The following is a 16,676-nucleotide window of genomic DNA, read 5'->3' on the forward strand; positions in this document are numbered from 1 at the left end:
GAATCGCGTTTTTGAAACCAGCCACATGATTTTCAATATTTTGACAATGCCGTACAAAAACTAAAGATTAAGAGCGTTATTAAAAAACTAACATTTCTAGAGGAATATTATTATTTCCATACTTGAAAGATAACCATGATGATGACTTGATTGGTTTCTTCAGAATTTCCTGGGTCTCATTTACTTCCAAGTCAAATGTCAAAAGAATTGAGTTTTTTCGAGCGCAATTAAGTCTAGGCAAGCGTATTAACACAACCCGCTACAATAGGGACAAATACTTTGTCTAACAATCAAACCATGAAAAACAAACCATCAATTATCTGTCATTAAGTCTTAAAACTATAAATTAATTAAAAATAACTGAAAAGAGTAAAATGAAGAAATTGTTCCTCTAAAAATTTCAAAAATTATACAGAAAAAGTGATTTTTTCAACGAGGTAAATCATTCGTAGCTCCATTCAATTTCATATCAAACGCATGAACAAAAAACAAAGAAAAAACGATTGAAACCCCAAAACTCACATTCTACGATTGAAAAAACTGTAGAAAGCCAATACTGCTCTTTGATTCGCAAAAAGACACATGACTATAATTGCTTCAATCTTTTTTCGAAAGCAATTAAAATTAGCATTCGAATGTTAAATTAATGGCAAAACTGACGGAGGACAGTAGTCGCCTTTGGATCATACTTAAACTTGCTACAAAAGTTAGCAAAGTTCGAATGTTAAATTAATGGCAAAACTGACGGAGGACAGTAGTCGCCTTTGGATCATACTTAAACTTGCTACAAAAGTTTTCATCCAAGCGTTGTGAAGGACCGCTAAAAATAACCAAGTTCCCGAATTATTGGGAAAGAGGAACAGTGCCACAAAAACATAAGCCACATGAAATCAAAAATAAATAAAACTGACTGATGTCGCGCGCTTTGCTCTAACGACCCGCGGGCGGTTGTCTTTTGTAGTAGTTAGCTTGGGTTTAGGGGCGTTAGCATTAGGGTAAGGGTGGGTTGAGCCGAGTGTGGGGAGGTGAGGGGATGGATGGGGGCAGTGTTAGGAGGGCTGGACGAGAGGGGGTTCATATCGCCAGGTGAAGAAGGGTGGACAAGGGAGTGTTGATGGAGGGGGGAGGGGGGTTAACTGCGGGGTGTCCAACTTTTAAGATTAACAACCACCTTCCACACCATAAAATTGTCTCTTCAAAACAGTTTTGTTGAATTGCATACTTAGAGTCTAGTAAAGCGTAAGGGGCTGCTCACTCACTTATTGACCTCCGCGCTTTATCTGTTTTAGTCGTTTCTGAGGACGAAAATTTAAAAGTGTAAGACAAAAATTGGTGGAGCAACAAATTGCACTTAAAAGACCACATTACAAGAATAATTGTTATAAACTTTGTTTAAGAGCAATTGAAAAGCTCTAAATTCTAATTAAAACAGACAACCAAGTTCAGTACCAAGTCAATTTATAATTACCTGTCAATAGTTACCTGTCAATATAATCACCGTCAATAGTTTTGTATTCTCATCAAAACTACTTCCAATTACAAATTAGAAATTCATATACAAAGAAAATCAAATATTCACATAATTATTCACAAGCAAAAAAAAGTTCATTGCAGAGAAACAACAGCAGACAGATTAAATGATACAGTCGTCATCCCATACCTCAAATTTTTATTGCATCTTTATTCCAATTGACTTCTTGCTTGGCAATTTTCAGTAGCATTAGTTCTTGATTACTCAATCCATGACATAGAACACTTCCAGTGTCAACATCAGAGTTACACTCGACAGCGTGAAATACTGCTTCATAATAACGCAAGTTTTTATCAGATAAGTTTTCTACTTTAGTTGAGTCAAAAACTCCTTAACAAGTTTAACCATGTCTTCGGCCCTCTTTCGGCCTGTTTGTAACACTTCCTCGTGATTGGCTACTGCTGTTGATTCGTATGAAGATACAGCCTCGTTTGTGATAAGAGACACTCCCAATACTCGCATTCCACAGTGAACAGCAACTAAGACCTCTGGTATCGTAGACATGCCAACTGCGTCCGCGCCTGGAAAAAATCCAAAATTAGAGCAAAACATTAGCGTCTATGTTAAGGGCAGTTGAGTTTTGAGAATTTTGCATCCGTATCGATTTTAAGTAAAGGTCACAGTCCATACTTATACATGCTCTTTATTATTTTTGTTTAAGTTCATACGCGAACATAAGATCCCTCAGTACAATTTTTGCACTGTTTTTATTTTACTATTTGTAATTTTACAGCAAAAACAAAGCATTGTACAAAACACCAGATAATAACTTTCTTCAATTTTTATATTTTTAAGACTAAATTTTTACATTTCAAATCTCTCGAAAAATGCTTTGGCGATGATTATATTTGCAATATTTTAAGTAAAGCTAAGCTCGATGTGGAAGCCTTTTCTAGTCTTTTATTGTAATTATTGTAGTTCTTGAAAAATCCCGACATCCAAGATTTCAACATTATTATACTTTCCTTTTAAACTCATATTTTCAGTTTCATGTTGTTTCAAGCTCGAGTTTTTACACTTACCCATAGTCTTCAGCATTCTGACTTCTGCTATGGTTTCAAAACAAGGTCCAGATAAGAATACATAGACACCCTCTTTGATAGCATCCGACAGTCCCAATTCGTTGGCTGCTGATTTGAACATTTGACCGTACTCTTTATCGTAAGACTGACTAGTGGGTATAAACCTCTCTCCTCCGTATCTGGGCTCATTTGGCCCAATCAAAGGGTTCATACACCCAACCATTCCTGAAAAAAATAGTTACAAATAACATTCAAAGCAGACAGAATCTAAGTTAATTGTTTCGGCCAACATTAGTGGGGGAGGAACTATATACTCAAATGGGGTTCTTTTTGTCAATTTTGGCCGATCTATATATTCATTGTACCATCAAATGTTATCGTACTCATCAAGTGGTATCATTAGAAAGCACGTCCAGCATAGAAAAAAATTAAGATTTTTGAACTTGACAAGTTTTTTCCACGGAGTAATTGAGGTTTAAAGTTTTGTGAACAATCGACTAGTTTTCATAGGTTTTGTTAACATTTTCCGCAATTTTACGCATTTTTTAAACAATATGTTGAAACTGTTTACGATAGTGTTGTTGTTGGTTATACCTCTAAAAATAGACGGCTGTTCTGAACTGTTTGATGCAATCTGTTGGCTTAACTTTGCTACACTTTTCAAACTTCAGCCTTTTTCATTAAAAAATGGCAAGAAATAAGCTTTAGTCAACTTTTAAATTTGCCGGAGCAATACACCTAAAAACTGCTGACACAATCTTTGTTAACTCCGAGGAGTTCTAGTGTGCTTCCTTTGAGAGTGTTCTTCGAGAGTGTTTAGAAAGAACGCACAATTGAACATCAATTTTTTCAATGAACAGAATATGGTTTTTAACGGTTTCGACAACGTCTTCCAGAAGAAGACTTTTTTTTATTTTTGTCTTTATTTGTCGTTCTTTTTGTAGCCGTATAAACATGCTAGATAAATGTAGGTCTCATCGGCTTCCTACGGATGAGGAACCCTATGGTGAACTCATTTAGTGATATTAGTTGATAGCTAAATTTTTTCATGACTTTGAAATCACATGTTTTGAAAAGATAAAGACGTACTATTTAACTTTGGACTTTGTTGTTCCTTTCTGTCTACTTGTTACTTATTCGTGTTAATTACAGGTCTCATATCACATTATTGGTGCTGCTGAAGGGCCCAAGAATTGAATATGTTTTTAAGTTTTTAGGGCATTACTTATTGTTTCAACGGCATCGACGCCGCTTTTTTTGCAAAAAATTATTTAATTTTTGATTTTTGTCTAAATTTGTTGCTCAGATCTCAACGGCGTTCTTTAGAGAAATAAAATAACTATTTAATGATTTCAGTTTATACCTTACATTTGACTTTCAAAAATACATTTCAAATAAATTTCCACAAAGACAAATGTTTTTATATTTAGTTCTTTTTTTCTTCTCGTGACCTAGTCTCAGTTCAGTTTTTTCAGTTGACATCTGATAATTTTCATAATTTAAAATTGTTTTTAAAAAATAGAAACCTATTTCTAGCTTTGCCGTTTTTGCTCATTTTTGTCTACTTGTTACCGAGTCTCATTAAGGACTGATCCCATGACTAGTGAAGTACAATATAATCTGTTTAGTTTAGGTTTATTTGACGCTATTTTGACTACGATATTAGGTTTTTCAAAAAAACATAGCTGGCAGATTGCCAGAAAATAGCCGCAATAGATTCGTAGATCGGCAGTCTAAAAACAGTAAAAAAGACAGGCCAAAAAAAATTCGTCTTTTCATTGAAGGCTGATCTGTTATATTTTGATGAAAAGTCTGTATAAGTTATTGCTGCCTCTATTAGCTGCTCTCTAATAAACTTCATTTAGAGTGACACACTCCCATTTGACCTTACCTCTTTGAAATAAAGTAAATAAAAGTCAATTTCAAAGTGAGGAAGTCATTTTTGTGAGTGAGGTAAGTCAAGTGTGACCAAAAATTTAATCACGCGCATGAACAAAAAAAACTCGCTCCACTAAGAGCGAAAAATGACGTCACACATGCAATTCAGTTGAAATTGCATGAACGAATGAACAAAAAGTGGCTGTGACGTCATATGGTCGTAACAAAAATCATGACGAAATAAAAAAAAACCAAGAGAAGGCCAATAATAGCCCCAGCTATCGCTGTGGGGCTATTAATAAACATTGAGTTTTCGATGTGAAATAATATTCTTTTGTCAATGGATTTTGTTGTTTGTCTTGTCTCATAATCTTAATATATTTGCAGGTCTCATCGACCCTCTAATGTGGCATTATTTTATTTAGTATGTGAGTTGAATTGGAAGCAATTTTTTATTCATACAGGAAATACTTTTTGAACAATGAAATTTTTGAAAGTTTTCCATCTCTTCTTCTTTTGGTAGACAATTAAGCCAAAAATGTGGATGAGCCGGGTCGGAACATAATGTACAAACGCACATTATCGAGCCTCCTTGTTGTTCCGACCCTCTTGAGGGGGGAGGAACTATATACTCAACTGGGTTTTTTTTTTTTGTTCAGTGAATTTTCGCCGCTCGATATATTCATCGTAGAGAGCTGAGACTGGTATCATTAGAAAGCTCGTCCAGCGTAGAATATGGAATTAAAAAGATTTTTTTAATTTTCGTTTTCTACAGGGAGTTATCGAGGCTTAAACTTCTGAGAAAAGAAGAGTGAATTCACGTTGTTTTTATTCACATTTTCCGGAATTTTTGCCTAAATTTTCGTCAATTTTGCTAAAATTTGTTATAATTTTTAAGAATAGTGTCGTTGCTTTCATTTTTGAAGACGAACAAGCATTTTTGATTGTTTTGATTTAATTTTTTGGTCAAAAAATCTGGATAAACATTTCAAAATTTAGCCTTTTTCATCAACAACAGCACGAAATAAGCTACTTTAGTCCACTTTGATTAAATTTGCCTACAGTACACCCCCAAACAACACTCATACAATCTTTGTAGACTCAGAGGGGGGCTATTTCTACTTCAGAGTCCGCAGAGAGTGCCTTGTAGTTAAAACTTTGCCGTTTTTTGCTAACTTTACTCGTTGATTATCAAAAATGCAAAATTTATTTTGAGTTTCAACTCAGAAATTAGCTATATCTACAACATTTGAAAAATCAATTGTTCTTAACGGACAATAAGTATTAACAGGGGTAGTTTTGGGCCATTCTTGGACTGTTAAAATCCAAAAAAAAATCGGGTTGTAATCAGTCGGTCTTTTTTTTTTAAAAAAAGACTTTTTTTTAATAATAAAGAACAGAACATATCAAATTAAAGCTCAGAAGTGATAGGTCCAACCAATTTGCTTGCGAAACAGCTCCAGGCTAATTCATTTAGTTTTTTAATTGAAAGTTTATGGTCGTTTTTTTTAAAAAATAATTGACTTTTCAATAAATAATGGCTTAATTAACTTTTCCTCTATTTTTTTTCTTAATTTGTTCAACTTCCAGCTTAGTGTCAGCAAAAAAAGACTGCTTCTTCTTTCTACTGAGTTAACATTTATTCTCGGTTGCAGTTTTAAGCCTGAAATTATTGTTTTCTGGCTTTGATACTACAAGATTTTAGATTTTTGTTTGTTTTGATATTTGCCAGTTTTTCATGTTTTCTAATTTTGTCACATTATCACATTATTGACAGTTCTCATGTCACCTTATTAGCATTCAAATTAAAACACAATTGAACATATTAAAATCTTGAAAGATATAAATCATCGTTTTAATGGCCTCGACGCCTCTTTCTTGAAGAAATCAATTGAATTTTTTAATTTTGTCTTAACTGTCATCTATACTTTGTCGTTTCGGTCGTATGAAATTTCCTGTTTAGTGATAGCTTTCATTGGCTTTTCATGGAAGAATAGAAAAACCGATATTCTGATATTAGCAGATAGCTGATGGCTTTTATGACTTTCAAACCCATCGTTTTCCAAAATTAAAAAATAACTTTTTTAACTTCGCAATTTTGTTCTTTTTATGTTTCTTTTTGTTACCTAATCTCGTTAGTTGATTACAGGTCAAATATGACATTATGGGTGTCAAGGGAATAAAAGGGATTAGTGTCCAAAAATCTTTTTTTTAAAGATTTTGTTATGACCTTACTGGCTTCGACACCGCTTTTTCACAAAAAAAAATTAAATTAATTTGATTTTTGTCATATTTGACGTTCTTTTTGTAGATGCAAGAAATATTCTGGATAATTACAGGTCTCGAGGGCTTTTTTTTTGAATAAAGAACCCTATTTAAATAGCTCTTTTTGTTATTAATGCCTTTCATGACATTAAATGTAATTTTGTTTCGAAAAAAAAATTACATACTTTAGCACTTCGCTTTTTTTGTCTGCTTGTTACCTAGTCCTACTAATGAATAGCTACGTACTAAATTATAGCTGTTTGAAGAAGGCGCAATCAAATGTATTTTTAGTGCCAAAAATTGGCTTGACGGTTTTGACAGCGTTTTCTGGCAAGTTTCAATTGAAATTTTGTTTGTTCTTTGATGTTCTTTTTAGCCGCTTTAAAAAATGAATAAGGTCAGGTCCTAATGCCCTTCTATAGAAGCAGTGGTAATCGCAAATTTGTGGTAATATTAATTTATTCCTAATGGTATTTATTACTTTGAAGTTAATTGTTTCAAAAAAATAAGTTAATTTTTTTTACTTTTCTGTTTTTGTTCTTTTTTGTATAATTGTTACCCAACCTTTCTATGGACTGGTCGCATATGTTTTCTGGTGATTTTTAAGTTATTTTTGTTTAGTTTCAGGTTTATCTGACGGTATGTTGACTTTGTTATTAAATTTAGTTTTTAAGAGGGACATAAATTTTTTGATATAATTAATGTTTGTTGTTGTTGTTGTTTGATTTTGCTGTTCGTTTTGACTCGCTTTCTTAATATTGACATATTACAGCAATCTAATGCATCAATTTTTACTCCACTGAGTTATTTGTTTTGGAGGTTATCTTATCGTTCATACAGAATTTTTTGAAAAAGACTTGGGCTTTTTTGGGATTCGCAAAAAATAATTTTTGGGTTTTTCTATCTGTTCCTCATTTGGTCGCCCATCCACAAAATTGTGGATGGGCGGGGTCGGAACCTTATGTGCCATTGCACATTACCGAGCCGCCTTGTTTCTTTTTAACTCATATAAGTAATTTTGACGACTGCTTTCCGACGTATCGAGTTATCAATAGATTGGCCGGTAGGCCGAGTGAAATCACTAATTACATATACTAAAAGAGTAGTCTGATAAGGTTAACTTACAAACTTCTTAGTGTCAAATTTTGGTTAAGTTTTATCCGTAATTGGTGTTTTGCCCGTGTTCAAAATTATACACAGATCAGGACTTATGAAGCGTACACCACGCAGACAGAGAAACAAAAGGATTGGCCTCAAAAAATGTTTTGATTTTAAACGTAAGTGGGCGTGATTTCTCTTTTTTTTCAGACTGGCATGATTTCATAAGGTAGCTCCTTTTAACTTTTAATCACTTATGATGCTACCTAATTATTGAAATAGTCAGTATTGCGTCATATTAGGCTAAACATTCAACTATTAGTTCAAAAACACATTTTAGTTTGTTCACATGTGGCAATGAATACCATTTATTGCTCACACTAAGAAAAATGACTAAGATCCGTCTACTGGTTGTCATTCAGCAACCCTTTCACCAAGTCTAATGAATAAATTATGAATGGTGATGCATACCTGCTAAATTGATATGGTCTTTGATAATCATCAGATCTCCAACGTGGAATGACTCGTTTAATCCGCCCGCAGCATTTGTAAGAATTAGAGAATTGATTCCCAGTAGAGACATGACTCTGATGGGCAGAACAGTTAAGTGGATCGGATGTCCTTCATAACAGTGAAATCTTCCTTGCATACACAACACTTCTCTCCCCGCAAATGTACCACAGATGAATCTGCCTGAAAAGGTAATGTTGACAACTTTAAATAGTCACAAAAACCGCATTCAAAGTCTATCGGCAGAAAGTTAAAGATTCCAGTTAAAGATTTTTATATTTAGAAAACCTATGCAGCAGAAATCAGGTAATCACTTACACAAACTTGTTCAACTCTGGACTTACGTTGTTCTTAGAAGAGAAAATGTTTCTAAACCTTTTGAGAAACTAAGAAACTCGTAGTTGCAGTTTTCAATTTTACTCTCTTAAAATCCTAAAACTACATTTTTATTTCAGTTCCGCTCACACTCATTAATTAAAAGCTATGTAACAGCAAAAATGCACGAAAACACTTTTATGAAAACAACATTTTTTATGAAATTTTTCGCGAAATATGGATAGAAACTAGCTGTTATTGTTTTATACAACTACAACTCATCAAAAATTAAGACAGTGTGACGAGACGATTGGTTTAGATAGCTGGCCATTGTCTGAAAACAGCTCTACTTCGTAGACCTCTAGTATCAAATTAGCCCGAAAAAAAAAGCAAAACATGTAAGCAATATACTAAAGGCTATATGACGTAAGGTGATTTAGAAAAATATATTGCAGGTAAGGATTGTTTCTATACCATGGTATGTTGCGTACCAAGTGTTCAATATTCTCAGTTGTACTTACCATTCCTATTGCAAGTTTGTACAAGCCGTCATGAGAATTGGATAATTCATGTGAGATTAAACTATTCATTTGGGTTATTAAAAAATTGCGTTGATGGGAGTGTTGGCGCCACGTCAAATCAGCTACAAAAGCCATCAGACAGCAAGAAATAAATTTTGTAACTGAAAAAACTTAGAATTCGTCAAAACTCAAAAATGGTCAGAACCGAGAATTTTTACAAGCAGGGACCGAAATTTTGTACACCCCCCGATTTTTGGAAGGGAAAATCGGAGCAACCCGAGGTTATAGCACACGGTTAGGGTTACCTCTAAGCTACTCATGGAGCCGACGAACGTTATTGCCTCAGACCCACACTTGTCTATTAGCACTTATATGGTGCAAAATAGGCATTTTTCAAAATTTTGTCATTTATTGTTAAATTTCCTAAGTTGTTTATCTTATGATACTTTAGGTGACCATTAAAAGTCAAATACCGTATAATCGCGGCAATTAGAGCCACGTAATAACTATCCGTGCTTATGTCAATAAAAGTAAATATTGCAGTAATTTGACATCTACTATAAAAACAATGACCTATATCACTTTCTTGATTAACCAATCAGAAACAAGCTGCGATGATGTTATATTATAAATGATAAATATTTGAAAATATACTTTCACCCAATTGTTTGAATAGTAAAAACAAATTGTATTTAGAACCATTAGAAACTGTTACCAAGAGCAGTTGGCTGTCAGTTTAGACTAAAATTTGAAACTTTAACAACTTTAGTCTTTTTGCCAAGTTTTGCTAGATATTAAGATCTTGCGAGTTTTACGTTAGTTCAGCTTAATCGACGAGAAGTCAGCCACAATACTAGCTACTAGCTGAAGCCTTACAAACTTCAGCACGAGATTGAATATTGATTAACACTAAGGGTTTTCCAAACATCAATCAACAAAATTAGTAGTATCAGTCCTTTAGTACGTCCGAGCGACCAATTGTTTCGATGAGATTGTAAGTCAATCGATCCTTATGAAGAACCACGCCAGCGTAAAACTCGAGATCCAGTGTGTGATATATCGGTTCCGCTGAGGTTCTTGAGCAGCCGCAACATTTGGTCCGCCGACCCGGACAACAGCAACACGACCCTGACAACAGTAACACGACCCGGCCAACAGCAACACCACCTGGACAACAAGAACCACGATACGACAGCAACGAATGTTCGATTTGCATTGTGGATCAACCCAAACAACAGGGCCCGGACGATAATAACAGCTATTATTTTGGACAATCTTGACAAGAAGGAAACTAACGAAAGTGTGGATAAGACTTGAGCGTTGCATTCAATCAGCTGCCTTGTCACACATGGGGGACATCAACGCAACAGAAATGATGACTGTTAACAGCAAAATGTTCAACCTAGTAACTGAACGAAGTCGTCTGGAAATAGAATTGGCAACAGTCAGCCAGAAACACGATGTGTTACGTGAACGTCAACGAAAACATTGGGACGAAAACCCTTACGATGACATCTACCGGTATTACAGAAAAAAGATCAGCGACAACTTCGCAAGAAACAGTGACGAATACAAATTAGTGAGAACGACAATAGATAAGGCAAACTGGCAAATGGCGCAGTTGTCTACCCGACTAGAGGAAGAGATATCGACTCTTCAAATTGAACTCAGTCGTGAAATTGAAAAAAGACAAGAATCTATCAACTATGCAGTAAAGCACATAGAAGCTTTAAAACTTACGAGGCCAAACAGCGAAGTTTGTCGGAAAATGAAAAATGTGAAGAATGTATGAAACGTTTCAAAAAAACAGAAAACAATAGCAGAGCTTCAGAAAATCATTGATAAGGTGAAGGAATATGAGTTATTGAACTCTCCATTGTCAACTTCAGTACAGCTGGAAACAATTAGACAAAACTATGTTCCGAATGGTTCAGTAGGCTACAAACATGTCCACAAGGGAACCCCAGTAAAGTCAAAGGATGCAGCAACTTACCAGTGCAGAGAACTGAAGCGGGAGAAATCTTTAAATTCAGTAGCTCCAATTGTCAGTCAGGGAGTAGTAGAAGAGCAACGTCATCAAATTACTTATTTCCAGGCAAGAATTACAGAATCTCGAAAGCGGTGTCTGAGAGCAGTAAAGAGCTAGCGGTAGCTGAGCAAATCTCAACTTGCAAACTGAGTCAAACTAACCCCAGATCACAATCAGAGGAAATCTCAGTTCTCCAAAAGAAATCCAGAAATTTGGAAGAGCTGCTGGAGCTACAGCAGCAATCACTTTCGTTTGGCAAACAGACACAGGAGTATGAGACTCAGCTGGTACAAACAGTTGTTGGAAGCTGTTCAAAAGGGAACAAGCTTCTAGACTCTCTCAATGAAGCAATTGCGGAACTCGACGAACACACGAAGTGCATTCAAGAAGGCATTGATTCTAAGCAGAATTAGGCTTCTACACCCAGTAGATAACACAATTGAGATAGCCGAAGAGCAGGTGTACTACTCACTCATCTCCGAAATGGCCGAAAAACCGGATCTGGTGCATGAGATTCATTGGGTTAACAAACCACGTCAACTGCACAGTTCATCAACAGAAGAGCCTCTCAGAGTGAAAGCGGTATGAAGCACCCGTGTGCCAAACAGAACAGTTAAGAAACATTGTGGAGGAAACTGAAACATATTGTTCAACCTCACAAGATTGATGAGAATGTCAAAGCAACAAAAACATCAACAAATATTCGGAGGAAATCACTCAATAGATGCAAAAGAGGGTTCCAGAGTCACAACAAAGACTCAATTTGATGAGGGTAGTGAGCACAACATCTTCGAAAGACATGCCTTAAAATCGAAATCATATCTTGCAGTCAGCGGAGACACTGATTCTTCACAACAAGAAACTTATCCCAGTAATTTGCAATGTGGATGACGCCATGTCAATTGCGTGCTGTGGCAATAAGATATTTCATGAAGAAGCTGGCACAGGAATTTGGCCGGCCAAGTTACTCAAGAGACAACATATGTTCGTTGCAAACAGAACAGCGGAAACTGGAAAACTCATCGATGGATCAATTGAGGCACGTCGAAGGTGTCGAAAACCCTGCCGAAAACCCGAGGATGTCCATCGAAGGCCTCAAGGAGTCTATGTGGTTATACGGGCCGGCATGGCTACAATGGAGCGAAGATAACTGGTCAAAGCCATGGTGTCAAGAGAACGAACTCGAACCCGAGCAAGCTACCAGTACTGTAGCCACAGAAACTAAAAACTAGACCAACTATTTGACTGGAGACAATACAGTACCTTGAACCGAATTAGAAACTTCATTGCCTACTGCATGAGATTCCAGACGAAGCAGAAGGGAACCCTTAAAGCAGACAAAATTCAAGGAGAGCAAATACTGTTTCGATTTGTTCAAACCGAAAGCTTCCCGAATGTTTCAAAGTCTAGAGCAAACAGCAACGAGATCTCCAAAACATTGAACATCGCCAAACTGTCGCCTTCATAGAGGAAGATGGAACAACTAGAGTGACAGGTCGACTGAAGCATTCAAACCTTGATTAAAATGCAAAACACCCAATATTATCAACAGCGAAACATCCAGTTGTACAACTTCTGTTGGAGAAAGCACATCGAGACAACCAACATGAAGGCACAGAGTATGTGAGAAACATTCTTCAACAAGAGTTCTGGATTATTGGATTGCGAAACGCATTAAGAAAAATCAAGTCGAATTGTATCAAATGCAGACACAGGAACGCCAACCCCATCCACCCACCGATGACAGACCTACCCCGAGAACGACTTGATGAACATGTGTTCCCATTCACCCATGCCGGAGTCGAATACTTCGGACCCTTCGAAGTTAAATTGCTGCGACGTACTTTGAGGAGAAGGTGCTGCCTCATCACTTGTCTAACAACCAGAGCAATACACATCGAAGTGACACAATCATTGGAAACCGCGTCATGTCTGGTTGCAGTGACAAGAATCATTGCAAGATGTGGCTACCCGAACACCATCATGAGTGACAATGAAAAAAACATCGTTGGAGCAGCCAATGAGATGAAAGCATTCATGCACGAGTGGGACAATGCTAAGATTGAGAGTGACTTAGCTCAGAAAAAGATCGTTTGGAAATATGCACCTGGAGCTCCACATTTTGGTGGAATCTGGGAGAGACCGGTTTAAAGTTGCAAGAAAGTCATGATTGCCATCTTGGACCACCGAAGCTTCACCGACGAGGTACTCAGTACCACAATGTGTCTTGTAGAGCAGACTCTCATCGCAAGACCCCTGAGAGCAGTAAGTGACAATCCTGAAGACTTGACGGCAATCACACCTAATCATTTCTTGTTAGGACGAGAGAACGCGAGTGCACCATTCATGCCATCCAGAGAACGCTACCATGATCTGAAAAAATTCTTCGAAACGGCTCAAGCATATGCGGACATGATATGGAAAAATGGACTCGCGATTACCTTCCTCAATGGAACCAGAGATCGAAGCAGTCAAAAGAACAAGTGCGAAACCTGAAAGAAGGCGAGCTAGTAAGGCTAGTAGATGACTCTGTGATGCTCTGGGAGTACAAACGGGCGAATCATTGAGATCTTCACTGGTATTGACGGGGTTGTGCGATCAGCGAGAGTCAAAATGGCACATTGAGAACTGAACCGGCCAGTAGTGAAGTTAGCGCCAGTATTCTACGATGTTGTTTCCGAGATCAAAAACAGGGCCGTCGATGTTGGCGCCACTTCAAATCAGCTACAAAAGCCATCAGACAGCAAGAAAAAAATTTTGAAACTGAAAAAAACTTAGAATTCGTCAAAACTCAAAATGGTCAAAACTGAAAATTTTTACAAGTTATAACAGAAATTTTGTACAACCCCCGATTTTTGGAAGGTAAAACCTGAGCAACCCGAGGTTATAGCACACGGTTAGCGTTACCTCTAAGCTACTCGTACCCAACGAACGTTATTGCATCAGACCCATAAGTGTGGCTATTAGCACTTATATGGTGCAAAAAAAGGCAATTTTCGATATTTTGTCATTTATTGTTAAACTTCCTAAGTTGTTTATCTTATGATACTTTAGGTGACCATTAAAGGTCAAATACCGTCTATAGGAGGCATTTAGCGCCACCTAATAACTGTCCGTGTTTACGTCAATAAAAGTAAATATTGCAGTAATTTGACATTTACTATGTAAACAATGACCTAAACCATTTTCTTGATTAACCAATCAGAAACAAGTAGCGATGATGTTAAACTATCAATGATCAATATTTAATTATTTACTTTAACCCAATTGTTTGAAAAATAAAACCGAATTGTATTTAGAATCATTGTAAACTGCTACCAAGAGCAGTTGGCTCTCAGTTTAGACTAAAATTTGAATCTTTAACAATTTTGGTCTTGCTAAGTTTTGCTAGATTTTAAGATCTTGCGAGTTTTACGTTAGTGGAGCTTACTCGACGAGAAGTTAGCAACAATATTAGCTACTGGGTGAAGCCTTACAAACTTCAGCACGAGATTGAACATTGATTAACACTAAGAATTTTCTAACAAAATTGAAGTTACAGTCCTTTAATACGTCTGAGCGACTAATTGTTTCGACGAGATTGTTAATCAATCGAACCTTGTGAAGAACCAGTCCGGCGTAAAACTCAAGATCCAGGCTGTGATATATCGGTTCCGCTGAGATTCTTGAGCAGCCGCAACAGGGAGTTACAAAATGGACATAAGGAGCAAAGGTTTCGTACAAAAAACATGACATAGTCGAATAACGACGGACGAGTTGCATTCAAACAAATGGCAAGGGTTGGCTTTGGTTGCCACAGTAAACTTAAACGTAGGCAAGCAAGTCTGACTGGCTGAGGGGAATGGGAATGCGAGGGTGCAAAAGGAGGGAGGGGCATAATTGACGAGGGGTCAAAATCACTTAAAATTGCCCTTTAGATTGTAAATTTACGCCTACAAAGCAGAATTATTTGAGGCAGAAACGCTGCGCATAAAAATCCCAAAATTACACATCGCGTCAATTCAAGTCTTCCATTCGTCTCAGCAAATCGTAATCTCAGCGACCACTTACTCTTTTAGAGAACTGCAAAGGCATATAGTGGTCTCTGCAGTAACAGCTTATTCCGTTTCTCAAGAAAAAAAGTCACGCAGTCGATGGTCAGAAAATGGACAAACAAAAAACCGGTGGAACAAGATTGCATTAAAAAGACGAACGGGACAATATGATAGATACAGACATCTTTAGAGAGCAATTAATTAAACAAAAGCTTGATAGGAGGTTTATACTGTCTCGGCTAGTCTATTGCAGCTAAACTTCACAGAACATTTAGCAAACATAACCGACTAACATCGGGCGAACTGCTCTCAAATGACCGGCAAACTGTTGGCTTCGGTATCAGACAGCTGCTGCTTAGAGAAGCTCGCATGGGGGGTTCAACCTCTAAGACCCGCCCTTCACACCATAAGTATAAGTCTCTAAACTATAACAGTTTATGTGAATCGCATACTTGGAGACTAGTGAGCTGAAAGGCTCTAAGAGCACTTAACGCCCTCTGGGCGCTACCTGTTTATCCTGTTTTTGAGGACGAAAAGTCAAATGGGTCAGACGAAAAATTGGTCAAGCGAAAAATCGCCTAAAGAAGACCGACATCACTAATATAATTGCTACAAGCTTCGTTTGAGAGCAATTAAAAAACAAAAAAGGCACTTAATAACAGAACCAAATAAAATTCAACTTCTTCCGGATGCGTTGGAAGACGCAATGTCGTCAGTACTTTTTATCTGTGTTCTCATCGAAGAGAACAGTTTTGAAAATCTAAAAGTGTTTCCTGCGCGGATTTCTGCGTTTGACATTTGTAATTTCACCGTGTCTAACTGCATCGTTTCATTATCTGCTACGTCAAAAGATGGCATTTTAATTGTATACAATTACAACTCCCTTTGGGAAACCTACCTTTGTGGCCAATCACGGTTGATAGTGGAAAATGTTTCACATCTTTATAATCAACAAAAACTGCATCTTCGATGTGTTCTCCGAGGCCTCCAAGACCGGATCCAAGAACAATTCCAATCTCCGGTGTCTTCCCATTTAATTTGGATTGCAAATCGTCTTTTATTGCACATACTTCCTCGTACGAGAGGGGTTCATTGTGACCTTCGTTGGGAGGTGGCATACTATAACCTTAAAGATACACTTTTACACACTCTTTCACACGACACTTTTGCACATTGAAATGATTTGTACATTTGAGTACGAAAAATTGCAACCAAAATTTATTAAGAAAATGAAAAAACTTATAAGCACCCAAAACTTATAATGGCAATTGAAAAAAACACAGCTTATAGTTTGGAAGAAATCCAAATGTGGGCAGAAAATAAAACATACCCGGCAGATTGCCGGAAAATAGCCGCCGTTGATTCCAATAAGCATGATTGGGATTGAACGAATAGAATATATTGAAAAAAAAAGATTTTTGTACAAAAATATTTTTAAGTCCGATTTATTTTGATGGCATTTCGTAGTTGAAC

General features: G+C 36.7%; 1 protein-coding gene across 1 annotated transcript; it reads right to left on the bottom strand.

Annotated features, from left to right (window-relative positions):
* Positions 1-1,441: 1,441 nt before the first annotated feature.
* Positions 1,442-16,325, bottom strand: LOC142348222 (purine nucleoside phosphorylase 1-like). Its single transcript, XM_075399499.1, has 4 exons — positions 16,102-16,325; positions 8,266-8,487; positions 2,554-2,778; positions 1,442-2,052 (listed from the first exon to the last, which is right to left on the bottom strand). Exons 1-4 carry the CDS (start codon positions 16,319-16,321, stop codon positions 1,838-1,840), a joined length of 882 nt encoding a protein of 293 aa, XP_075255614.1. The 5' UTR covers positions 16,322-16,325; the 3' UTR covers positions 1,442-1,837.
* Positions 16,326-16,676: the final 351 nt, after the last annotated feature.

Source organism: Convolutriloba macropyga, chromosome 10 (assembly GCF_964194025.1).
Source record: "Convolutriloba macropyga chromosome 10, txConMacr16.3, whole genome shotgun sequence".
Classification (NCBI taxonomy): Eukaryota; Metazoa; Xenacoelomorpha; order Acoela; family Convolutidae; genus Convolutriloba; species Convolutriloba macropyga.